General features: G+C 42.5%; 1 protein-coding gene and 1 long non-coding RNA gene across 8 annotated transcripts; one reads left to right on the top strand and one right to left on the bottom strand.

The window, feature by feature from the left end:
• Positions 1-827: 827 nt before the first annotated feature.
• On the top strand, positions 828-24,205 carry LOC113018060 (protein NLRC3-like). 7 transcript variants are annotated; one of them, XM_080298082.1, is made up of 11 exons: positions 828-884; positions 3,708-3,839; positions 3,952-4,101; positions 4,208-4,321; positions 9,295-9,371; positions 9,488-11,279; positions 12,788-12,964; positions 14,436-14,612; positions 16,770-16,946; positions 19,318-19,491; positions 23,597-24,205. In XM_080298082.1, the coding sequence occupies exons 2-11, from the start codon at positions 3,751-3,753 to the stop codon at positions 23,604-23,606; spliced, it is 2,937 nt and encodes a 978-aa protein (XP_080154208.1). In that variant the 5' UTR covers positions 828-884; positions 3,708-3,750; the 3' UTR covers positions 23,607-24,205. The 7 variants fall into 7 exon arrangements, with proteins under 7 accessions (XP_080154208.1, XP_080154210.1, XP_080154209.1 ...); XM_080298084.1 differs by lacking the exon at positions 16,770-16,946; XM_080298083.1 differs by lacking the exon at positions 19,318-19,491.
• On the bottom strand, positions 7,936-8,945 carry LOC145425213 (uncharacterized). Its single transcript, XR_013905880.1, has 3 exons — positions 8,478-8,945; positions 8,247-8,316; positions 7,936-8,038 (listed from the first exon to the last, which is right to left on the bottom strand). It is a non-coding gene; the product is annotated as an uncharacterized LOC145425213 (long non-coding RNA).
• Positions 24,206-26,220: the final 2,015 nt, after the last annotated feature.

Below are 26,220 nucleotides of genomic sequence, written 5' to 3'. Positions count from 1 at the left end.
TACTGTTTGCAGAAAGTCATCGCCTTATTTGTCTGATTAGAAGAGAACGGAATATGTTGTATATGTATATGAATGTTTAGGCTTTTATGATAAGGTGGGGGCACCAGAGGCTATAAGAGTTTGATCAATGCTCCACCATTTTGAGATCTGAGGCTGTCTGCATACAGTGTCCATCTCCCACGTGTGTGATCATTAAAATCATCGTTTGACTCAACCCGGCCGGACCAGTGTTGTTATTGTGGTTTTTTCCTCTTGTCTCCATCCCCAATTTTGAACTCGGAACATTTCTTAGGAAACACAAAAAGGGGGAGAACTGTCATGTAATTAATATATTCTTAGTGCTTATTTTCTGATCATATAGTTTTCTGTACTTTAATAATGAAGGTTTGTAAAGCAAGGCCACTTTTGACTCACAAACTAAGTGCTCAGCCAGACTGAAAAAACAGGAAGTTAGTGTAGAAATATACAAGCATATTAATAAATACAGGAAGCCAGACAGAAAAGAGGAACTTGTACCATATAAGGAGTTGTTGAAACTGTGTGATGTGTAAAGTACCAAAATAACACCTATATGAGACACATTTTTAGATTCTAATGTTAGAGATCCTGCAACTGCCGAGACCTCTTCCCTCTGACCCCTCCCCAAACCCTCAAACCCTCCTACCCACCTCGACATACAAACTCTGTGTGGCTTCACGTGTTCTGTTGATGTTTACATGATCAAAATAACTTGAACACAAACACAAACAAACAAAGAGGAAGACCGCACCGGAAGGAAAAAACTACAAGTCCCAGCATCCTCTGTGTTTAGGGAGCAGCAGTGAAAGTGAAAGTATTGAGCCTCCGTTCAGAGCAGCAGGAGGAGGAAGGTGGAGCTGAGGCAGGTGAGTGTTTACATGAATATGTTTCTTCTTATGACATAAAATAATTCCACGCTGTTCGTGTCTGTGGGTGAAATGTGAGGCCGGTCGGCTCCTCTGAGCGCTGGTTTCCTGTAAGTAGAGAGGAAGTGAGTTTAGCTGAGCCTCCGTTTAGTGTGAGAGAGCAGGAGGAGAGTGAGAGCTGTGCTGAGGCAGGGTGAGTGTTAACACCGCTCTGACATTACTGTGTCTCTGTGGCGGGAACAACAGGCTCCGTCAGTGGAGGCAAAAATAATCAGACTTTGGTTTTTCAAAGGAAACAACTTTATGTCGGAAGTTCCCGCATGCTCATTGGATAACGATGTGTCAATCTCGAGCTATTAGCCAATGAGCGTGCGGATTCACAGAAAGACCCGCCTTTATCACGGGACTTTAAAAACTACAATGGCGACAGAAACTCCGTGAGTGGAGTTCAGGGTGACGTTATGAAACTGTGACGTTGGAGCCACTTCCTGTTCTCAGTCCCAGCGTCCTGATCACCGAGGTTTCTGTTGCTCTGATATCTGATATTGATTATATTGGTAAACAGGCTGTAACATAAACATCAAACACAGCTGAAGCAGTTTTTGGATGGTTGGCTTCAAATGATCCGTCGGTTTGAAAAGTAAAAACAATTTAAAAATAGCTGAAGCTGATGCAGGGTGAGTGTTAACACCAGGACTTTAGAGGGAAGAAGAGTCACAGCTCAGCATGTTGTTGACAGGTTGTTGTTCAATCTGGGGAAGACATCTGAATCATTGCAGGGGGAATGGCTTTCACAACTGTAATGAATTTACTCTGAGTACATGATATGCCATAATTATCTATGAATTTGTTATATGTTAACACATTTCCGTCATTGTCTAAAAGGTGTAAAACCGTCCAAATGCCATGATCCATCCAATCCTTATAAAAGATGGATTTTCTTTTATCGTATACATCTGTTGTTCCAAATCGAATTTGTATGTGGAGAAAAAATATGCTTGTGTATCATTTTCCAGTACTGGAGAACCTGTTTGTGAAAATTGGATAATTTAATTTGGAAATTTCAAAGTCACACTTTATAAGAAATTCAATGCCACCCAGCTTCTTGAAAATTACTTTGGGGAAATAAAACCAAAATACCGTTTGAAATATTTATGAAAGATTGCAACCATTTGAGTTTGATGGAACCATCATTGCTTCAAAATCAATCGCATTCAAACCTCCTTCTTCAAATGACTTCACTATATCTTTCTTCCTAACATAATGTTGCTCGTTTCTCCAAATGTAATTGAAATTAATTCGATTTATGTTATTGATTAGACTATTGGAAACATATAACCATTGTGATGGATAAATCAATCGAGAGATACCTTCTGTTTTAGTAAGCAAGACGCGTCCAAAGATGGAGAGGTGTCTTTGTAGCCAGCTGTTTAAAATCTTTTTAGATTTCTGGGTAATATGCTCAAAATTTAGATTTTCTCTATTATTTGTGTTCTTTGACATTATAACACCCAAATATTTAATGTCAGTTTTAACAGCTATGTTAAGAGAGCTACTAGGTCACAATCACGAATAGTTAATAATTCACGTTTTTACTTTAGTGCGAACAACTCATGAATTTCAAAGCTGTTCTAACAGCTTTGTCCATTTTCAGTTTGTTTAAGGCTTGATCTCAGTCATCCAGTGATATATCAGAATCACACATTTCTCTGAATACAGAATCGATTTTTGGAATATAATATTCAATCTGATCAAAACAAGTTAATGAATCAGTAATTAAATATTTTGAGGAGTATAAATTTGAGTAAAATTTATGTTTTTCTTCCGCTATAGTCTTATGATTTGTGCATTCCTCCCCATTTACGATTATTGTATTAATAGATTTCTTTTCTTGCTTCCGTTTCTCCAAATTGTAGAAATATGAAGCACTTTTTCACCTTCTTCTATCCATTTTGCACGAGCTCTAATGTAAGCTCCATGAGCCTTTTTCTTGTATAGATCATCTAATTGAGCCTGTAAAGACAACAGGGATTTCTTATCAGCCTCTGACATAAAATGTCTATTACAATAGTTATTTATATTGTAAAGTAATTTACTTTGAAATTCCTTCTATTGTCTACTTTTCATTTTACTAAACATAATTGAAAATTCTTTAACTTTAAATTAAAAAAATCCCAACTATGTATGTAATTGCCAATTGTTACATTGTTGTAAATGTTATGGAGGAGCTCTTTAACTATCTTAACATACCCATCATCATTTAACAGATCTGCATTAAATTAAATGCATTAAATATATGAACTGAATGTTTCTTTCAGGCTGTAAAAACCTTATTTATCCTCCATTACAGTCCTGCATTCAGAGCATTACTTCTGTTATATTAGTACATGTATTTTATTCTGATGAACACATGAAACTCTGAGCTGGATTGAATCCATTGAATCAGAGTCCAGGACTCAGACTAAACACACTGAATGTGTCCTGAGCTCGGCCGCTGTTCCACAGTAACTGCTGTCAGAGTCACTGTTACTGAGTTAGCTTAGCTAGCAGAGCAGCTAGCAGTTAGAGTATGAACTCTGTAAGCAGTCAGCTCTGTCCTGGACATGGTTACTGACATAAAGCTGCTCTCTGCAGCCATGTTTGACCTGCTGCTTTGTAGGACTACAGTAATGGAGGATTTGAAGGCTGAACTCGGCTCTGTGACACTTTTTGTAGTGAACTGATGAAAGCTGCGTCTCAGATGGATGTTAGTCCAACACATCAGACACGACCTCTGCAGCTCTCAGCTGATGTGCACATGAATGATTTGTGTTTCCTCTGCAGGTGAAGGTAGAAAGTGTGTGTGAGCTGATGTGAATTGAGCAGCATGGATCAGTGTGAGGACAGAGAGGAGGGAGTCCCTCCCTCTAAAAGCACTCTGTGTGGGGAACATGAGAGCCAGACCAAAGCTCAGAGGTGAGATGACCATCTCTAACTGTCCATGACTCTTCTCCATGTCACAGCTCAGCACTCACATCACTGCTCCATCATTATTCACACTCATACCTCTGTGTGTGTTGTTTTAAAGCCCAGAGCTGTGGGGCGTACCAGGCTCAGCTGGACATAACCCTGAAACTAATCCAGAGCCTGGACCTGAACCCAGCTGTGTTTCCTTAAAGAGCAACGAGTCGAAGGAAATTGGTGAAAACTTTAACAAAAGACTGTTATGTGACAAAGAGTAAGTACATTATTTTTATGAGATTGTTCATCATGTCTTTAATTTAATATTTTCAGTTTTTCCTTCTTGTCTCATGAAGCTGTTACATTTATTGTTTTTCTTTTAGGATCAATAAGAGGCCAGAATCTCCTGGACCTGAACCCAGCTGTGTTTCCTTAAAGAGCAACGTGTCAAAGGATTTTTATATAAACTTTAAAGGATGTTCTTCTGCTGCTGAGAGGTAATGTGTGTCTAGATGTTGTTCCTGACTGTATTTTTGAATAAATCCTCATGTTTAATATCAGCTCAGCTCTTTTTCACACACATTTCTATGTTGGTATGTGAAGCGGTGTGTGTTGGAGTGTTTCCACAAACACAGCAGTCAGAGTGGAAAGAGTGGATGTTGTAGGAGGTGTTTGTGTAGTGAAGAGGCTGAGTGTCTGTAGGACTCCAGCTGCTCCAGCAGGGGCCTGTTCTTCGTACCTCGCTAAGTAAGTTAGCTGGATTAGATTGTTGACGATTTCGCATGATCTTGGATCGTTCGGTTCCCCGAAGCTCATCCGGGACTTGCTGTCATAGCAACAGCGCCGTAAGCGTAAACCTGCTCGGGAGCAGGTTTACTTTATGTAAACAGGATTAGATCGCGGCCACGCAGGTATGTCCGCTTCATTTATACGAAAGCAACAGCGATATTCCACCACTGTTTCACCATAAATAAATAACATCAATGTAACTAAAGATAATGCAGCACTTGATCCTTTTATTGATGTCACACAGATACATACAGGTCATTTCCTAAAAAAGGGAAATGTACTATTAACATTCTATTACATGTATGTGATTATTTCAGATGTAATTCATATTTCAGAGTAGTAATTGTAAATTACTTCGTGTAATCAAGATGAGAGACCACGGCTATAAAAGCGAAGGTGGATTTGGGAAGTCTGTCGCAGCCATGTCCTGTCCGTATACGCGACCAACCCATTGAGGAAGGTGCAAGATTGATAAGGAGAGTCCTCAGAATCCAGCGTATATTGCGGGATAGACAGGATCCTTTAGCTCAGCGCGACAGTGTGCTCATTGAGAGATATCGATATTCCCGTGAGGGTATTATTCACTTAACCAACTTGTTGACGAGGGGGTGCAGGACCACCACCTGTCTTTTTTTTGGTCTGCCCTTTTCTTGGTTGCTGTAATGAACAAACAAACAGATTATTCCAGGGTCTCTTTCCAAGAGACTAAAAGCAATAAAAAGTGATAAATATTACCATTCTGTAGAATATTCTTATATTCCACTTTTACTTGTTCCCATGTTCTAGTGGGTCCTGTTGTGGCTCTAATGTGAAAGGGAATATAATATAACAATATAATATAATGTAATATAATATTGGATAATATAGTGTAATATGATAAATCTATAAATAAATAATAAAGTGACTGAATAGTGGTATTGTCATGCGCTTTGGGTGCCTTGAAAAGCGCTATATAAACCCACTCCATTATTATTGTTATTATTAAATTACTTACGGGTTTGATTAGTCAGCAACTTTCTGCCAGCCCTCTCTCCTTGCTTTTGCAGCCTTTGCAGTGTTCCCTTGCATTTTAATTAAACTCTGAAACTCCTGAAATCCCGCACTCAAGAGTTCTTGCTCTGCTGCCGGAAAATACCGAGCGCGCCCCTTCGACATTTTCCCCGACCAATCAGAGGGTTGCTGATCAATGTTTCTACTATCGATACGTAGCCCCTTTTACGACACCCAGTGATCTCACATTACTGCGTCCAGCTGTACTAATCGTCAACAACAGGTGTGTTCGGGGAACCGGATTAGCGAGCTCACGGTTAGCGCGATCGTTTGGTCTTGGATGTGTCATTTGATCTTGGATGTAGTGAGCGACGTACGAAGAACGGGCCCCAGGTGTCTCCTTTGTGCTTTGCTTCAAACACAGTGTAGGGAGGAGCTTCCACTCAGGTGTTTCAGGTGTTGCTGGATGGAGGAGGACAAATAGTTTTTCCCTTCAGTGACACTTCAGCAGCTCAATGTTCTGGGAGATGTTTGTCTTTATGAAGGTTTATGGATTCTTGTTCTTACTTTGGTTAAACTGAGCAATACATTTTCCATCTAACATTTAAAGTAAATTTCCAGGTGAATAAAAGATCTGCAGCTGCAGCCTCTGTGATGTTTCACAGTCTGAAAGTAACAAATTCAACCAGAGTTCAAACAAAGGCTTAATATACGTGTGTGTTTGATATAATGCCAACAAGTACAAATAGGTGTTCTTACAGGTCTTAATCACAGAGGTCTGATAAGTCTGGTGACTTTCACACTCAGCAATTTTGCTGCCTTTTATTTTATATTGGCCTTTTTAAAGCCCTTCAAATGCTCCCACATTCATACAGAGCTTTTAACACCAAACTCCTTTACAGTCCTTCTCCTCTCACACACGATCACACGACTGATTTGTCTGCAGCAGCTGTGTTACTGCTAGTATTTTATTATGTGTGTAATCTCCTCATATTGTTCCTGTGGTTTAGTTTGACTTCCTTCTGCAAACTCAGCTGCTCTGTTGCTGATACACGTCTCCATGAATATGATTGATCAGATGCTGCCAACACCATGTGTTTCATGTGAGCGCTCAGCTGAAACCCTGGGTTGACTTATCGAGTTAATAACAAGCTTCACGTGACTGTGAATGCTAAAGTGAGTCCAGATAAAGGAAAGAGACCCTGCTAATGTTGGACTCACTTCTTAGTGTAGATCCCAGGAGGAAGTTCAACATAGCCATTCTTTGTGCTGGCTCGACCAAACCTGAGACCACAGTGCAGGATAATGATCATCATCTGCCTCTGTCAAGGACATTTAAAATCCACAAATAACAAACATAATTATATTTGATCATTAAAAATATGTTTTCACTTAAAAAAGCATGAGCACACTGGTGGATTACAGAAACATGAAAACTCGTTAACAGTAAAGTTAATTTAGGCGTAAACAAAGTGTCAAACATACTGAAGTAGAAGGACTGATGTTTGTGTTAAAATACCCTCTTAAAGCTTAAATACTGATTCAGCTTCTTTACTCAAGTAAAGGTAAAAGAGTACAGGCTCTGAAATGTACTCACAGTATTAAAGTAAAAACTCCATCTTTGAAGGAAATTTCTGCCAGTTTTTGTGCAAAGTTACCTGAATTTCTACCTCCAACATTAATATGAGAAAATTATCTGAACTTTTATTCTAATAAATTTAATCAGCTTGAACATTTTGTAGCACAAAAGTAGAAAAAGCTCAAAGGGAATAAAAAATAGCTCAATTTGCTGTTGGCTTCATTGTAGATGGGTGGCTTTGCCTCAACACCTAAACAGGAAAATGAGTTTAGTCAAGTATTAAAGTGGGATTGAAGAGGTCAGGAAACCAGAGATCAGGTGTTGTGGTGCAGCATGGTCACAAGAATCATTTAGAAATGGGTCGAAATATTTTCTCTTCTAGATTTTTTGCACAGTCTGATGTGCTGCTGCTCTGAGGTTTACTGCTCTCTGTGTGCTTAGAAAACTGTGAGGTACAAGTAGATTTGACACAAGTTATAATGGCTGATTTCCATATAATGGTGGAATACAGGAACTTAATCGTTAAGTAAGAAGAAAGTTTGAAGCCTAATCTTGAAAGTACAGATAGTGTCTGTCTCCTGAATCCAAACTGGAAGCTGGTTCCACAGAAGAGAGGGGCCAGAAAGCTGAAGGCTCTGCCTCCCATTCTACTTTTAAATACTCTAGGAACAACAAGTAGGCCTGCAGTGTGAGAGCGAAGCGCTCTAATAGGGTGATATGGTACTACAAGGTCATTAAGATAAGATGGGGCCTGATTATCGTAGCCATCGCTCTCTCGCATGGACGTGGCAGTCTTGCTGTCTGCTGCGAATCCTCCCCGTACCTCCGTGACCTCGTCTGGTATCTGCTCCCTCCTCTGTAAGAGACAGTAAAGGAAAACACGTCTCTGCCTAGTCTTGAAAATCTAATCTTATCATCCATTGTTCTTCTAGGGCCTCTTCTTCTTGTGGCCTCAGCTAACTGCTAATATTTAAATGACTAACATTAACATGTGTGCCAGCCAGGTTAACATTTATGATGAACTATGATTAATTAACTGATGTTGAGACTGGAGCTTTACTGACCTCTGAAATTCCTCCTAAAGTGTTATTCAGTGTTGTGACAGTCAGCTGCTTCAGCTGCTGCTGGGATGGGCTGTGGCAAAGAGAACAGAGAAAATCCAAATCAGAGTTTTTCTCTGAATTAAAAGCAAGGAAACAACAATATATTCTACATGGTGAAACTGATGGTTTATGGTGTTTGGCTCTGTTTTTCTGTATTCATGCAGATAAAGTGTAAACTCAGATGAATTATACCATCAAATGTTAAAGGAAAATATCAGGATGAGTGTCTGTGAGCTGAGAAGGACGTGAAGCGAGCAGTTTATCCCAGAGCTGAAGCTGCTCTGTGTGCAGAGATGAGCTCAGATTCCTGCTGTGATTGATCAACAGTCACAGAAATGTAGACTTGTAGTTATTACTGCAGTATGGTCACAGCAGATACTGATAAACATGTATTATGAGGATGGATGATCAAGTTTCTCACTCTCTCCTTTAAATCTCAGTTTTTTCTTCTTCACAGTTTATCTGTTAATTTATTAATGAATAACACTGAAAGAGTTTCTGTTATATTTCCCCTTGAACATCAGCTTATTAGGGCGGCATTAGGAAATAGCCCCCCTCCAAAGAATGAATAAATGAATGATGACAATAATAAAATGATTCAAAAGCAGAGCTCAGAGTGGTAGAATGGTCAAACATGGATCCACGGGTGGTTCAACTGCATTTGGTGACTAAAGCAAATCTTTCAAATAATCCCACCATCAACGGGATGTTGGCTCCTTTACTACGGTTACTTTACTTGGTCACCGTGTGAATTTCTTTGAAATGAACCAAATTCTTTTATTTGTTGGTTGTTGCATATTTAACCTCTACAGACAGGAAAGGAGGAGATGAGGCCTCAACAATGTTGGGTTGTAGCTGTGGTTCAGGTTAGAGTGAGTGTCCATGGAATAAATGTAAGTCAGTGAACTGGAAACATGACTGTGTTCAAACTTTGTTTTCCTTTTTATAATGAGTCTAATCAAAGGTGGACAGAAGTATCTCCACTGTGACTTTTCTGTGTCACCATCAGAGCTTCTGCACAGTGGGGAGAAAGATCCAGAAGCAGAGCTGGACTGCAGACAGCCAGTCAGAGCAGCTGTGTACAAAGTAAGACTGAACATCTGTCTGCTGATGGACTCATTTCTGAAAACTGGACTTCTTGTGTTGTTCAGACATTGAAGAGTTTTCTTTCTCTTTAGTCTCATTGTTTTTCTTTCTTTCAGCAGATGTTGGTCTGCAGGAGGTTTTAGATGAACATAAGATCAGTCTGAGGAGGAGATGTGAACGTGTGACTGAAGGAAGTGATGAAACAGGAAGTAGAACCCTCCTGAACACCATCTACACTGAGCTCTACATCACAGAGGGACAGAGTGAAGAGGTTCATACCCAACATGAGGTGAGGCAGCTGGAGACAGCTTCCAAGATGGACGTCCTCCATGACGCTCCAATCAAGTGCCAGGACATCTTTAAAGCCTTACCTGACCAACAGAGACCCATCAGAGTGGTTCTGACCAACGGCGTGGCTGGTGTTGGAAAAACCTTCTCAGTGCAGAAGTTCACTCTGGACTGGGCAGAGGGCTTGGAGAACCAACATGTCAGTGTGGTGGTTCTGCTTTCATTCAGGGAGCTGAACCTGATCAGAGATGAGCAGTACAGTCTTCTGGAGCTGCTCCATGTTTTCCATCCAACATTACAGAAGGTCACAGCAGAGAAGCTGGCTGTCTCTCAACTTTTGTTCATCTTTGACGGCCTGGATGAAAGCAGACTTTCATTGGATTTCACCAACAGGAAGCTGCTGTCTGATGTCACACAGAAGTCATCAGTCAGCCAGCTGCTGACAAACCTCATCCAGGGGAATCTGCTTCCCTCGGCTCTCGTCTGGATAACTTCCCGACCCGCAGCAGCCAATCAGATCCCTCCTACATGTGTTGACAGGCTAACAGAAGTACGAGGCTTCACTGACGCCCAGAAGGAGGAGTACTTCAGGAGGAGATTCAGTGATGAAGAGCTGTCCAGCAGAATCATCTCCCACATGAAGACATCCAGGAGCCTCCACATCATGTGTAGTATCCCAGTCTTCTGCTGGATCACTGCTACAGTTCTGGAGCACATGTTGACTACAGAGCAGGGAGGAGAGCTGCCCAAGACCCTGACTGACATGTACTCACACTTCCTGCTGGTTCAGACAAAGAGGAAGAAGAACAAGTACCATGAGGGACGTGAGACGAGTCCACAGGAGCTGACGGAGGCTGACAGGGAAGTTCTTCTGAAGCTGGGGAGGCTGGCGTTTGAACATCTGGAGAAAGGAAACATCATGTTCTACCAAGAAGACCTGGAGCAGTGTGGTCTGGATGTGACAGAGGCCTCGGTGTACTCAGGAGTTTGTACAGAGATCTTCAAAAGAGAGTGTGTGATCTTCCAGAAACCAGTCTACTGCTTTGTTCATCTGAGCATTCAGGAGTTTCTGGCTGCAGTCTACATTTTCCACTGTCACACCAACAGGAAGACAAAGGTGCTGAAGAACTTTTTGGGACAAAAATACAACGAGTCCTCTCTGGATGATTTCCTTAAACGAGTCATGTCTAAATCCCTCCAGAGTAAAAATGGCCACCTGGACCTGTTTGTTCGCTTCCTTCATGGCCTCTGTCTGGAGTCCAACCAGAGACTCTTAGTAGGTCTGCTGGGTCAGACAGAGATCAGTCCAGGAACCATCCAGAGAGTCATCAACAACTTGAAGAAGATGAACAGTTATGGAATCTCTCCTGACAGAAGCATCAACATCTTCCACTGTCTGATGGAGATGAACGACCTCTCAGTACATCAGGAGATCCAAGAGTTCCTGAAGTCAGAGAACAGATCAGAGAAGGAACTCTCTGACATCCAGTGCTCAGCTCTGGCCTTCATGCTGCAGATGTCAGAGGAGGTTCTGGATGAGTTTGACCTGCTGAAGTACAAAACATCATGGCAGGGACGACAGAGACTGATTCCAGCTGTGAGGAACTGCAGAAAGGCTGGGTGAGTCCAGATGTGATCATTAACATCATTGATCAGTGTAGGTTAGTAGTGTAATGTTGAAAATAAAATCAGATTGTAACCACAAAGTGTTTGTGTCCGTACGCTGCAACCTTCCACACCATTCCTTTATTGTACAGACTCAGCAGCAGCTCCATGGATCCCAAATCCAAGAGTGGAGAACAGATTTGAAGTGTGTCACATCCATGCAGTCACAGCTGTTTCCACCATGTTTCCACTGATATTAATCCTGTTCAATGACACGTTTCATATCAGTGAATATGTTCTTTAGGACGTCCACTGACATGTTTAAGTGTCCTGCTGGAAATCACTCAAATCATCCATGAAATCCATGAAAAATCCTTTTAGTGTTTCTAACTTCACCCTCTGTCCTCTCTCTCTCTCCATCCTCCTCACTGCTTCTTTCACTGATAATCACACAAACATTGTATTCAGCTACAAAATAACACAATAATATCATCTGATGATCATTATTATAAGAGCAGGATCCATATTTGATATCAGAGTAACACACTGCTTGGTTATGTGCAGTCATCATCAGTGACTGTGGGTCAAACAAGCTCTCTGATTGGTTGCTGACCTTGGTCACCTGTCCACTCTCACCTGTTTGTGTTTGCTCTCTCTTTGCTGTCTCCATCCTTTCTCTCCTTTCTCTCCCTCTCTGTCTTTGTACGTCACTCAGGTCCAATGGAAACAGTGACATTTACAAACCAATCAAAGACAAACTGATCCATGTCAGGTTATAACAATATTCAAAGTGAATACAGGCTGCTGCTGGACACAGACAGGTAACATCATTTTGACTTGCTGTCACCTGGATCTGGACTCATAAACACTGAAGCCCTGAACAGGAATACAAATCATTTTCTGCCAACTAGCGACACACCAGCAGATAATGGCTCAGAAAGCTCAAATGAGCCAATCATTTCTGTGTTTAGTTCCCCTGAAATCAGATCTGATATCAGCAGCTCTGAGTTCATTCATCATTATTGTCCAGTGATGAGATTTCTGCTCCGTTTGGTAACAGTCAGCAGGTTTTTCCTGCGTGTGGACGTGAACAGTCGTACCTGACAGCAGGTAGCAAACAGAGATCATCTTTCCAGGTGGAACTCTTCACTGAGCTGAACTCATTCAAAATGTTCTGGAGTCAAAACAGGAAACAGTCCAAATGTGTCTCTTCACTCTGACTCTGGATCAGATCTCAGTGACAGACTGTGGACATTATGGAAGCCTAAATGTGACACCATCTTCCTCCTTCATCTGCAGATTAAAGCCAAACAAAGATGCTCATTAAAAGTCTGCAGGTCTGAGAGAGACTCAATCGTTGTGTCATGTCAAACACAGTAAGAGGAGCTGAAGCACAGATGTGAAGAGCAGATTCATCAGATTATGACCTCACTCTGTTTTGTCTTCATATACATTCAGTCTGTGTTTATAATGCAGATTTTCTGCTTTCATAATAACACATTTTATATTTTCTATCATCACAGACTGACTGAGTGTGGACTCAAAGAGTCTCACTGTGAAGTTGTGGCCTCAGCTCTGAAGTCCAACCCCTCCCATCTGACAGAGCTGGACATGAGTAGAAATAATGACCTCAAGGATTCAGGTGTGAAGCTTCTGTGTGCTGGACTGGAGAGTCCAAACTGTCGACTGGAGACTCTGAGGTAAGTTCACTGACTGCGGCTGTTGTTGTTTTTCTATATTTCAGGTCTTTGATTAATGTTTGAAACTTTCTTTAGTTCCTAAATGTTCAGGATGTGTCTGAAGACAAATGTGAAGAAGTTTGAGTGCTTTCAGAAATGTTGTCTTTCCAAACGACTGAACAACAGTTTTTTCTTTTGGCTCCAAACAGAAGTGACAGACTTGAGCAGGGTTCATTTAAAGGCTGACAGAAGTGGAGTGGTGACAGGGAGATGCTTTACAGGACAGTGTTTCAGCCTCCACAGGTTCATGTTGTGCTCCATCAGTCAGTGAAGATGAAGTCAGTGCTGATGAGGCTGTAGAGTGTGTGAGGGATGTGAATGAGGATGATGAAGATCTGATGATAGCAGATAAAAACAGGCTGCAGAGACTTTGAGCCATACAGGGCACACAGTGTGTGTACAGAACAGCTGAAATCATTATGGAGGCCTCACTGGGATATGGAAGCATCACAGTACAGCTTCAGTGAAGCATTAAACTCTCTGATATGAGATGAGAAATGAAGCAGCCAGAGCTTTTTCATGAGTGGAAATCCACTGTGACTGTGAGCTGCTGCTACAGCCTCCAGATTAGCCAGCAGCTCATCCTGCTCAACATTTTCTCACCAACTTTAATGGAAGTGTGATGTTTTCAGCTGGAGTGATGGTCAGGGTGGCCTCCCTCTCCTCTTCTTCTCTCCGCCCCTGGGCCTGTGGTCAGAGTGTGTGCTGGATAATCCGGCCCAGGATGAGGCCAAACTGACATGGGATGAAATGTCTGTCACATAATTGAGCTTAGTGTAGTTTCATTTCTGCACAATTTAAAAAATAAGCCAAAGCTTTGTTCTGTCTTTTCTATGTTATACTGTAGACTTTCTTTGATACTGTGTCCAAAAGGAGCAGCTTTTACTTTGAAGGGGAGGCGTCTCTGTTTCCTCTTCAGGTTGGATGATGGAAGCAAATGTGTGTGTGATGTTCTTTCAGTGTAACACTTTGTAGACGCTCCCTGAGCACTGGTCTCACAGCCAGCTGCACATAGAGACCAGTGTTGTTAGTCCAGGTCAGAAGATGACTTGTTGGAATGAAAACGAGCTTGTAGTTTGTCTGCTTTAATAATGTGACTGGAAAAAGGTGTTGGACTTCAAATATGTCCATTTCTTTCACACTTCACCTTTAAAAGTGAAGCCTTGTGGTTCCTGGAAGGAAAAACACGACTTTTTCAAGTCTTTGTCCTGTTTTTATGATAAATGTACGACTTTAATGTGAAACATTCAGAGTTTTTTCTCTTGTTGTGTTTGTTTGAAGCTGCTTCCTGTTGGCTTCAGCTGTTTGGAGTTTCCATTTTCTAAACTTCTACATTCTGAACCTTCTTCAGCTCTGAACAGATGATGAAACACTGAATGATTTCAAGCTCACACTTTGTCTAATAAACTTACATCTTTCATTCTTTATACAGATTGATGGACTGTGGTTTGTCAGAGATCAGCTGTGATTATCTGGCAGCAGCACTGAAGTCCAACCCCTCCCATCTGAGAGAGCTGGACCTGAGCTTCAACAACAAGCTGCAGGATTCAGGAGTGAAGCATCTGTGTGGTTTTCTGGAGAGTCCAGGATGTGGACTTGAAACTCTGGGGTCAGTCAGCATGTTTTAGTTGTGCTGAGATGAATATGATGTGAAAGTTGTGCTGACACTAAACTGCAGACATCAGGCTGATATTATACTGATCCACACTGAGGATCTTCATGGTAAAGTCTGTTTTCTTCTTCTCTGGTTTAGTCCATTGACTGCAGCAGAACAATGTTCACATTTCAAACAGTGAGACTCAACGTATGGCCCGCGGCCCACACGCGGCCTGCCCACCTTTCCTGATTCAGAGAGAGGGGACCCTGATTAACTGTGTAGTGTTCTTCCTCACAGTTCTAAGTATCAGACACAACAATGAATAATCCACAGCTGACTGTCTTTAGCAGGTCAAAGGTCACGGCACACAGCAGACAGTGGGAAATATTATAATTCTGATCATTTATCAGCACATATCCATATGTATAAAAACAAAGCTGACACTGTGAGACTTGATCAGAGGTGTGATCATCACAGCAGAGGCCTTTGTGTCAAAGTCACTGAGGATCAAACAGAAACACATGAAGCAGATTTTCCTGTTCTGGCTTTTTATAGCAGATAACCTTCAAAATATTCTGCAGTCCATCAAAAACTGAAGCAAACCATGAATCAACATGTGAACATGAGCTGATGCTGCTGAAGGGAAGCAAAGTTACAGAGGTTTGATTACAGACACAGCTGAGAGTTTGTAATCTGTCATAATTTTAAAAGGTTTAAATTTCTTCAGTATTGAACAGCAGAAATGAGGCTTTGTTTTCGGAGGCCGACAGCAGTGAACACAACAGCAGACTGGTGCGTAATAAGCAGTGAATAATGCAGGAAACAGATTTTTGATGGTAAACTGTTCTTGAAGTACACTGAGAGAGAGAGAGCTGTGCAGGAAGTAAACGTCAAAGTCAGAGAGAATTCATGACGATGTTCATCAAACGTAAAGCGTAGTTTGGATCTTCTTCTGCTGCTGGTTCAGTCAGTTTTGGTTGGAGACAGATGAAACCTGCAGCTTGAGGATCTGTGAGCTGTCCACTTTAAGCCCCGACGGCGTGTCCGTGTATGTGCCGTCGAGTGAACGATCCACGCTCTGTGTTTCCATCTTTGTGTGTTTAGCTGCTCTCATTTACTGTTTTATCTGTTTGCTTGTTGTTGAAATACTTTTGGGAGCTTTAACCTGAGGTTCTGGCAAAATACGTTTATATTAAAAATCGATTCAGGATTGAATGAATCAACATCACTTTATTCAAATTAAAACCATTTAAATAGGAAAATCCATTTTTTTTACAGCCGCCTCTAATGCTGGGTAATGTCAGCTGGTCAATGTGCAGCTGGCTGTGAGTCTCAGGGAGCGTCTACAAAGTGCAACACTGAAAGAACATCATCCATAAATATTGAGTAATAACTGGACTCTCATACAGCGAGACTCAAATGCCTTTAAACATCAGCTTATCCTGCTGATCCAAGTCCAACACTGAGTTTGTAAAAACATGTTTGTCAATCATTTTGTTTGGTTTCTGAGGAAAATGATTCAATAACTTGCTGCTAATACACAACATTTCATCATATTTCCTCATAACCCTCTTTTGTCTGACCATTTGATCCCATTTGAATTTGCAATAAAGGATCCACAGAGTTTGGTGACAATAATGACAGTAGATGTTTGTGTGAAAGTGCTGGAAGCAAAAGAGTGTGTGATGTTCTTTCAGTGTTGCACTTTGTAGACGCTCCCTGAGCACTGGTCTCACAGCCAGCTGCACATAGAGACCAGTGTTGTTAGTCCAGGTCAGAAGATGACTTGTTGGAATGAAAATGAGCTTGTAGTTTGTCTGCTTTAATAATGTGACTGGAAAAAGGTGTTGGACTTCAAATATGTCCATTTCTTTCACACTTCACCTTTAAAAGTGAAGCCTTGTGGTTCCTGGAAGGAAAAACACGACTTTTTCAAGTCTTTGTCCTGTTTTTATGATAAATGTACGACTTTAATGTGAAACATTCAGAGTTTTTTCTCTTGTTGTGTTTGTTTGAAGCTACTTCCTGTTGGCTTCAGCTGTTTGGAGTTTCCATTTTCTAAACTTCTACATTCTGAACCTTCTTCATCTCTGAACAGATGATGAAACACTGAATGATTTCAAGCTCACACTTTGTCTAATAAACTTACATCTTTCATTCTTTATACAGATTGAGGAGCTGTGGTTTGTCAGAGATCAGCTGTGATTATCTGGCAGCAGCACTGAAGTCCAACCCCTCCCATCTGAGAGAGCTGGACCTGAGCTTCAACAACAAGCTGCAGGATTCAGGAGTGAAGCATCTGTGTGGTTTCCTGGAGAGTCCAGGATGTGGACTTGAAACTCTGAGGTCAGTCAGCATGTTTTAGTTGTGCTGAGATGAATATGATGTGAAAGTTGTGCTGACACTAAACTGCAGACATCAGGCTGATATTATACTGATCCACACTGAGGATCTTCATGGTAAAGTCTGTTTTCTTCTTCTCTGGTTTAGTCCATTGACTGCAGCAGAACAATGTTCACATTTCAAACCTTCAAAGAAGAAGAAAAATCCTCCACTGGATAATTCACTGTGAAACTCTCAAACTCTTCATTCCACCTTAAAGTCTGTCTGACACTGAAATCCAAAGCAAAATGTGCGTTTGCTTTACAGACAGCAGTCCAACACAAACATACACACATCATCCAAAACACAGTCCAACATCCAAATCTCCTCCACTGCCAGCATGAATGATGGAAAAGAGAAGGAGGAACACTCTGACATTCAGGGTTAGAATGAGTTTCATGAAGCAGACTGTGAAGATCAAAGCTGCATTAGAAAGCTTACATGAATGAATGAGTGGACAGAAGTGGACAGAGATCATCTGAAGCACTTCAAAGGCTTTAAATCAGCACATTTCTCTTTATTCTTTATCAACTCTGTTAGTTTCTCTCAGTTTTCTGTGGAATGAAGCTAACAGCAGGCTAATAAGATGCTGACCAATAGGTTTCTATTAAAGGTTGTAATTTGTATATGAAAAAGTGCTTTGGCTCAGCAGGGATCAGCTTACAGGTAGAATACAGCTGCTGGATGGGATTAGCATGTCATAGCTATCTACCAAACTGCTAACTGGGGGATTTCAGGCCATCTATGGATCCTTTTTGCTAACTGTTTATTCAGCTTAGGCTCACAGGGCTGGAGCCTGTGCCCTAGCTGTCATAGGGCAAGAGGCGTGGTCCACCTGCACAGGTGAGCAGTCCATCACAGGGCCAACAGAGAGAGACAGAGAAGCACTCTCTCACATCCACACCTACAGCTAATTTAGAAGCACCAATGAACCTAAGCAGCATTTCATTGGACTGTGGGAGAACATCCAACCTCCACAGAAAGGCCAACAAGCTTCAACCTACAACCTTCTTGCTTTAAGGCACTAGTGCGAACCACTTTTCCCCATTTCAGCCCAAATCCTGCATCTTCCTGTTTCTGACTCCAGGCCAGCTCCACTAACACTTTCTCATCAGACACTGCCACCTAGTGGAGGAAGTCTTAGTTCCATTTGAAGCTTCAGATTACAGTTAGTTCCTTTACAAAGAGGTGGAGGTGGTGGGGCCACAGCACCATCATCACTGAGTGCCATAGGACACTTAACCTTTGTTTCCATATGCTGGGAACTTCCTGTTGTTCCAAGGAGGACTGGAAAATGTGTGGAAAATCTCCCAGTCAGTTCCTCACAGCACACCTCAATCATTTCCCTCCCACAGCATCAGGACCAGGGTTTTTTCTCTCTTTGCTCCCACTAAGAGATTTCCACACAAACACCTCATCAGTGGGACTCTCAGAGCTACCAGCCCTTTGCTACAATCACAAAGCTCTTCATTGAAATCAATGATATCAAAGCTGCAATCAAATGAGTCCAAGTCTTCTGCTGATTCAGCATCACATTCATCTTTGCTCCTTGTTCTGCATCCCCACCATGGACTTCATTCCTTTCCAAGCCAGCCTTGAGTGTCCTTTATTCAGCTCATCCTCTGCTTTACTTTTACACCTGATTTTAGCTGCTTTATCTCTCTTTCAACAAGTTTCTGTGCCTCAATCTTTTTCTTCTCTCCCTCATAACAAGACAGCTTCTTCTGCCTGAGAACATGTTGGAGTGATTTACTAATCCAGGGCTGCTTATTGGGGAAAATACTTCCTGTTTCCAAAGTAATCCCCATTTTCCCCAGAAAGAAAAGTAAGTAGAAATCGATGATCTAAGTGAGAACATGAGCCTTTAAAAAGTCCCAGTGGGTGCAGTCAAAGCAGTCCCTCAGTCCCAGTATAGAGTCTTTGGTCCAGACTGGAACAACTGTGTGCCCAGTTTGAGCTCTCTTCAGTCCTGTGACCTGACAGACCCAGAGGGGCCATCACATCACATTTAGAAGCTCCCCTAATGGAGCCACAACACATGTCCAACACTTAGTCTGTCTTGTTGGACCAACTGGAAGAAATGATTCAAGGACTTAGTCACAGAACAGAGATTCAAATCTCCAAAATCCAACTGGCTGCATCAGGACATATAGTCTGAAACTCTGCACAGTTTCCTGTTTGAAGCTGCTTCCTGTTGGCTTCAGCTGTTTGGAGTTTCCATTTTCTAAACTTCTACATTCTGAACCTTCTTCAGCTCTGAACAGATGATGAAACACTGAATGATTTCAAGCTCACACTTTGTCTAATAAACTTACATCTTTCATTCTTTATACAGATTGAGGCTCTGTGGTTTGTCAGAGATCAGCTGTGATTATCTTGCAGCAGCGCTGAAGTCCAACCCCTCCCATCTGAGACAGCTGGTCCTGTCAGGAAACAACCTGAAGGATCCAGATGTGAAGCAGCTGTCTGATCTTCAGCAGAGTCCAGACTACAGACTGGAGACTCTGCTGTAAGTAGAGTGATGGAGTGAGTGGGTGGTGCTGTCAGCAGTATTGTTGTAATGTATGTTTGCACTGATTGCCGATCACGCTTCAACTGAGTCGTCCTCGGTCAGAAGGAATGGTACTCCACAGTGATGTAGTTCAAATAACTTTACTAAGGAGGTGGCAGATGACATCAACAGGATGTACAGCGTTGGTATGGAGGCATTACAGTATTCACATGCAGGTAAAGGGGGTGTGAGTGTGTATATGGGTGTGTGTGTGTGTGTGTGTGGTCATCTGTAAACAGAAAGAACAAACATTTGTATTAACCACTATGGATAGCAGTGTACCCCTTATACAGTACTGTGGGTTTCCAGCGTAATGTTATACAATCTGCCATAACCTCATGGCCACTAGAGTGCCATAAATGAATTTCTGGCTCGTATATACATTGGCAAACCAGACCTCTGCAGATTTACAACGCTTCAGAGAATAAACATAGTAAATAGTTACATCCACCTACAACCACAATGCTTGACAGTAAGTCGTATATGGAATGAAATATGGGCTGAACACAAGGCTGCCTGTAGTAGGTCAAAAAACGCATCTTAGCGATAGCAACGGGACTAGCTTCTTACGTAGCAAATTACACAGATGAAGTCAAACAATCATCGTGTCTGTGAAGGTTCTCAGTCATCCAGGTCATCGTAGTCAAAGGAGCTTGCAAAGAAAAGCGTCTGGACTTCTTTAAGTTGCTTGAAGACGTTTCACCTCTCATCCGAGAATTTTCTTCAGTTCTAAGGTCAAATGGTGGAGAGTCCCAGATATAAACCTAGTGGGAGTGACCCCCACAGAGGGACAAAAGGACCCCCTGATGATCCTCTAATCACCTGAGCCAAGGTGTGAAATTGGGTGTGGGACCCAATCAGCCAGAGTTTCGGGTGTGTTCATTGTGAAACCTGGCCCCACCTTGACATGCGAATTCCTGAGGTCAGATGGCCCAGGATGTGAGTGGGCGTTAAGGCGTCTGGGAAGTGATCTCAAAACTGGATTATAGATGGCAGAGAGTTGGTGTCGTAAACCCTCGCCTCTGTTCAAAGATGGTCGCTCACAGTGGACATAGATGGCTTCTTTCACTCCTCTTTCAAACCATCTGTCCTCTCTGTCCAAAATGTGAACATTGGCATCCTCGAAAGATTGTCCTTTATCCTTAAGATGCAGATGGACTGCTGAGTCTTGTCCTGTGGAGGTGGCTCTTCTATGTTGTGCCATGCGATTGTGAAGTGGCTGTTTGGTCTCTCCAATGTAGAGGTAGGGAAGATGCACCGTGGTCCTAAACACTACAGATTACCATACAAAGATCACTACTCTCCTCAGTGACAACAATACCTACGAAGCCCTAAAGCGAGACCCCACAAGCAGCTACAAAAAGAAAGTTATAGCTTGCCTTCAAGACTTTGAAAAGGACAAAATTATTGACCGCCTTACATATCACCGCCTTTACCCAGGGGATGCTATACCCTGCATCTATGGACTTCCGAAGATCCACAAGGAAACTGTCCAACTCAGACCCATAGTCAGTAGCATAAACTCAGCCACGTATAACATTGCAAAACACCTTGCTACCATCCTTGCGCCTCTCGTGGGGAACACCCCACACCACATCAAGAACTCCACCGACTTCACCGACAAGGTCCAGAAACTTACCCTGGATCCAGATGAAACCATGGTGTCCTTTGATGTAGTTTCTCTCTTCACTTGCATACCCACCACGGAGGCCGTGGAGACGGTCAGAAAACGATTACAAGAAGACAGCTCCTTGGAGGACAGGACCAAGTTCACACCCGATCAGATCTGCACACTGTTAGACCTCTGCCTCACCACTACATATTTCAAATACAACGAAGGCTTTTACAGACAAAAACATGGCTGTGCCATGGGCTCCCCCGTGTCACCTATTGTAGCCAACCTTTACATGGAGGAAGTGGAAAGAAAGGCTCTTGGCTCTTTCAAAGGAAGAGTACCCAGCCACTGGTACAGATATGTGGACGACACCTGGGTCAAAATCAAGACACAAGAAGTGGAATCCTTCACTGCGCACATTAATGCTGTGGATAAATACATCAAGTTCACCAGGGAAGACACAAAGGACAACTGTTTGCCTTTCCTGGACTGCGCCGTGCACATTGAAGAGAACGGCAAACTTAACATCGAAATTTACCGGAAGCCCACACACACGGACCAGTACCTCCTCTTTGACTCCCATCACCCTCTGGAACACAAACTTGGAGTAATTAGGACCCTACACCACTGGGCAGAACATGTTCCCTCTAAGCCTGAAGGGAAAAAGAAGGAACACACGCATGTAAAGGAAGCACTCAAAACGTGTGGCTATCCTAAATGGGCATTCTTAAAGTCAGCAAAGAGGCACAGAAAAGAAGACCAGACACCAGCGAAGGAGGATAAGAAGGACAGACGCAACAACATTGTCATCCCCTATGTAGCCGGTGTATCAGAAAAACTCGGGAGAGTTTTCTCCAAGCATGACATCCCGGTGCATTTCAGACCCAGCAACACGCTCAGACAGAAACTGGTTCACCCGAAAGACAAAACGCCAAAACACAAACTTAACAACGTGGTGTATGCTGTACAGTGCAGCGAGGAATGCCCAGACCTCTACATTGGAGAGACCAAACAGCCACTTCACAAGCGCATGGCACAACACAGAAGAGCCACCTCCACAGGACAAGACTCAGCAGTCCATTTGCATCTTAAGGATAAAGGACACTCTTTCGAGGATGCCAATGTTCACATTTTGGACAGAGAGGACAGATGGTTTGAAAGAGGAGTGAAAGAAGCCATCTATGTCCACTGTGAGCGACCATCTTTGAACAGAGGCGGGGGTTTACGACCCCAACTCTCTGCCATCTATAATCCAGTTTTGAGATCCCTTCCCAGACGCCTTAACGCCCACTCACATCCTGGGCCATCTGACCTCAGGAATTTGCATGACAAGGTGGGGCCAGGTTTCACAATGAAGACACCCGAAACTCTGGCTGATTGGGTCCCACACCCAATTTCACACCTTGGCTCAGGTGATTAGAGGATCATCAGGGGGTCCTTTTGTCCCTCTGTGGGGGGTCACTCCCACTAGGTTTATATCTGGGACTCTCCACCATTTGACCTTAGAACTGAAGAAAATTCTCGGATGAGAGGTGAAACGTCTTCAAGCAACTTAAAGAAGTCCAGACGCTTTTCTTTGCAAGCTCCTTTGTCAAACAATCATCACTCTCATCTTACAATACTCACATGGTAAGCACGCACACAGTATTAACTCACACAGGAATGCAAGTAAATACGTTACTCCTCCAACACACCTCTCATCTTTGCAGAACTGCGCTGAACAAGTTCCCAACCGGAAGTACAGATACCGAGGTGCATCATGGGTAACGTAGTATAAAAACAGCTACAGTGAACAAGCGGACTTTTAACAATTGTACTAAACACAGTCAGTATGAAAAAAAATCCAGTGTTTCCTGTAAAGCTGCAGCTTCTCAGTGAAGCTGTGAGAGGAGAATGGTGACAGGCTTCAGGATTGGACACAAACACTTCCTGTTTCTGACCTTTATGGTCACCATAGTAACGGCTGACACGCTCTGATCAAACACTGTCAACAGCCAATCAGCTCTCTGAACAAACATTGACAAAACAAAGCAACAATGACTGCATTCATTTCCAAGTTTAAAGCAGTGAAGAACACAGTCTGTAGGTGAGGAAGAATTTAGTGAGAGCAGATGTTTGGATGGAATTCCTCCAGTTAACAGCTGGAACCGTCCATCTGGATTGTTGGGCTTGTTGTTGGGGTTCCTACAGAGCTCAGAGTGGACACACCAAGGTTCTTCTAATGAATGAAAGTCCAAACTCAAACTAGGAGGGAAAAACATTTTCATCAACTTCAATAAAAATCCAAAGATTAGAAAAAGTGAAGCAACAATGAGTCCTAGTACAGTCCCAGCACTGAAGTCCCTGCTGCTCTTTATACTGGATGTGCTGCATCACTGACTGACAGCTGATGAAGAGTCTCTGGAAACACTCGTTTATCTCCTCTGCTCTTCCTTCTTCTCTCTGCAGGTGGAGGTGATGATGGTAAACAGGACGGTGTGTGTGCTGAGAGAGGAGGAGCTGTGTCCTGATGATCCAGAGAGGTTGAAGCAGCAGCAGCTTGTGTGTAGAGACGCTCTGACTGGGCCATGTTACTGGGAGGTGGAGAGGAGAGCTTCATCCAGCAGTGACTGACAGAGGAATGAGAAGAAGTGCAGATGACTGTCAGTGCTGCAGAGTGAACTGCTCTGAGAACAGCTCCACTGTCAGACACAATGTAGAGTCCAGCATCACCCCTGTGTGTCCCTCTGGATCTGACAGAGGATCATCAGTGTATCTGGACTGCTCTGCTGCTGCTCTGTCCTTCTACAGTCTCTGCACAGTCTCTGTCTGACTCTGGCTTCAGACCCTCCTGGATCAAACTCACCTGGAAAGACTTTCAAACATCACTCAATAGATTTGAATACAGAATATATTTGATATATACTGTAGATGTACTGTAGAGTTGCAGTTTGTCACTTGTAAATACAGTCTGTGAGCAGCTGTGAGCTGAAAGATCTTTCTAGAAGCACGAAATGTTTTCACTCTTCTGTTGCTTTTTCATATATTCCCACAACATTAATATTGATCCCACCTGTCTCACCTGTTTCATGCTTTTATACATAATAACAGGACACGTGTGATCTGAGCGCTGCTGTGGTTGCTGTGCTGCACGTCTTCATTTAGATAACAGAGACATCTAGTGGTTCAGAGGGAGAACTGCAGGAGGTGGAGCTGTGTTTTAGCATGGAAAACTTTTTATCTTTTAGGCACAGATACAAATATGACAAGTATCAGTGTGAGATACAAAAGGTCACATCAGTCAGCAGAGGGAACAGTGATCACACAGCAATGTAAGAATAGAAACATAACAGTGAATCTGGACATGTATACAGATGGAAGCAAACAAACAGGATGTAACACTACATTAAAGCCACAAATGGGAAGAAAACAAAGCCAAAGGAAAATATATTTGATCTCAGGAATCCAAATCAGATGCTTTAGAGCAGGGGTCGGCAACCCTGGGCACGCGTGTCACAGCTGGCACGTGAAGGGTTAAACTGATGGCACGACCATAGCTGGACTGGCCATCGGGCATGCTGATGGTGATTTTTCATTTTTATGGGCCGATGATGTTTTTTTATTTTCTTGTAACGGTATAAACAATGAAAGATGGCGGATTGGCCGGATGCTGGTCGATGTGTAAAAATAAGTCAGTTGTTTGGTGGTGGCTATGGCGGAGCTTCCACAGAGGCAGCAGGTGGATGAGGGAAAGGGGAGGCAGGAGGAGCAGAGACCCGAGGCGGCCGCCGGTCCGAGTGTCAGGTGAACTGAACTTCAGGTAAGAAGTTATGACCTGCAGTCTGTCTGAGTCAGATATAAACCAAGTTTAGGTGGAGTTTATTTTCCTTGTGCTGACTTTTTACAGTCAGTTATAATAACTCCCACTCAGAGGAGACCAGAGATCACATTAACATGTGTGTCCCTGTATTAACAAACATGACATATTGGTCCAGTTTATTTTTCTTATCATTGTTGTGAGGAGACCATAAATAGCATTTGTATTTTCTGTTGTACAGTTCATTTGCTGTTATGGATAAAAAGTCTGTTTTTGTTTCAAAATAGCTGATAACTATTCGCTGATAGCTGCAAACATCTGCGCACAAATATAATCCTATAAAGTTGGTCTATAAAGTGTGTAATTTATTGCTAATGCAATCATATGGCACATTGACTTCGGAGGAAATGTTAGATGCACTCATCATCAGAAAGGTTGCCGACCTAAACCAGGGGGTTTAGAGCATCATAGAGTTTTTGTGGTTTGTTTTCTTTAAGTCATTTCACAGATTTTCTCTATAATTTCAATTCCTTGAATAAAACAACAAACTTAGGGGATGATTTTGTAATCCGACTTCATGTAGGAAAGATTTGACTAAACATAAAACAATCTTCCAACTCAGTCGTCATTCTTATCTTGTTGGTTTATGGTAGGATAAACGTAGCTATATCTGTCTTAGTCTAAGTGCCTTTTGGTTTGAGGAACTGCTGGACTTTGAGACCAGCAGGTTTAGGGAAGTCTTTATGGGGTCACACTCTGACCACCCCCCCCCCCCCCCCCACACACACACACACACACACACACTCAGTATTCTTTGTTGTATACCTATGTAAGATGTTATATGTTAATGACCCTATGCATATTCATGGAACCACAATAAAAGGAGTGCTATTGGGAACTGATGGAAAGAGTCTGACGGAGGTCAAGTGGTGGAACGACACTTGAATCCAGGCAGGTCTCCCTCATTCATGAGTAACACGAAGAACTTTGCCTACTTGGTGTTCAATGCTTTTGCTGTGTAATTATATTGTCTTCAACGTTCCAGCGAAGAGGTTCAAGCTACAAACCTATCAAGCACCTTCTAAAGAGCACCATTGAGAGTATCCTCACCAACTGCATCACTGTGTGGTATGACTCCTGCACTGGGTCCTGCAGGAAAAATATGACAACGGGTAGTGAGAGCAGTGGAGAGGATTGCAGGGACCTCTCTTGCCTCCCTCCCCAGGAGATCTACTGCGCCTGCCTCATTCGAAAGGTCCTGAACCTAAAGGAGGGA

This window comes from Astatotilapia calliptera, chromosome 3, assembly GCF_964374335.1.
Source record: "Astatotilapia calliptera chromosome 3, fAstCal68.1, whole genome shotgun sequence".
Taxonomy (NCBI): domain Eukaryota; kingdom Metazoa; phylum Chordata; class Actinopteri; order Cichliformes; family Cichlidae; genus Astatotilapia; species Astatotilapia calliptera.
Note: the sequence above shows the minus strand (reverse complement) of the source record. Positions and strands in the feature narration are given on the sequence as shown.

What these genes read in the sequence shown, in the direction of transcription:
- LOC113018060 (XM_080298082.1), top strand. Translation starts at nt 3,751, where the DNA reads ATGGATCAGTGTGAGGACAGAGAGGAGGGAGTCCCTCCCTCTAAAAGC. An exon ending in AGGAACTGCAGAAAGGCTGG is followed by an intron (nt 11,280 to 12,787) that starts GTGAGTCCAGAT and finishes CTATCATCACAG; the next exon opens with ACTGACTGAGTGTGGACTCA. An exon ending in TGTGGACTTGAAACTCTGAG is followed by an intron (nt 16,947 to 19,317) that starts GTCAGTCAGCAT and finishes TTCTTTATACAG; the next exon opens with ATTGAGGCTCTGTGGTTTGT.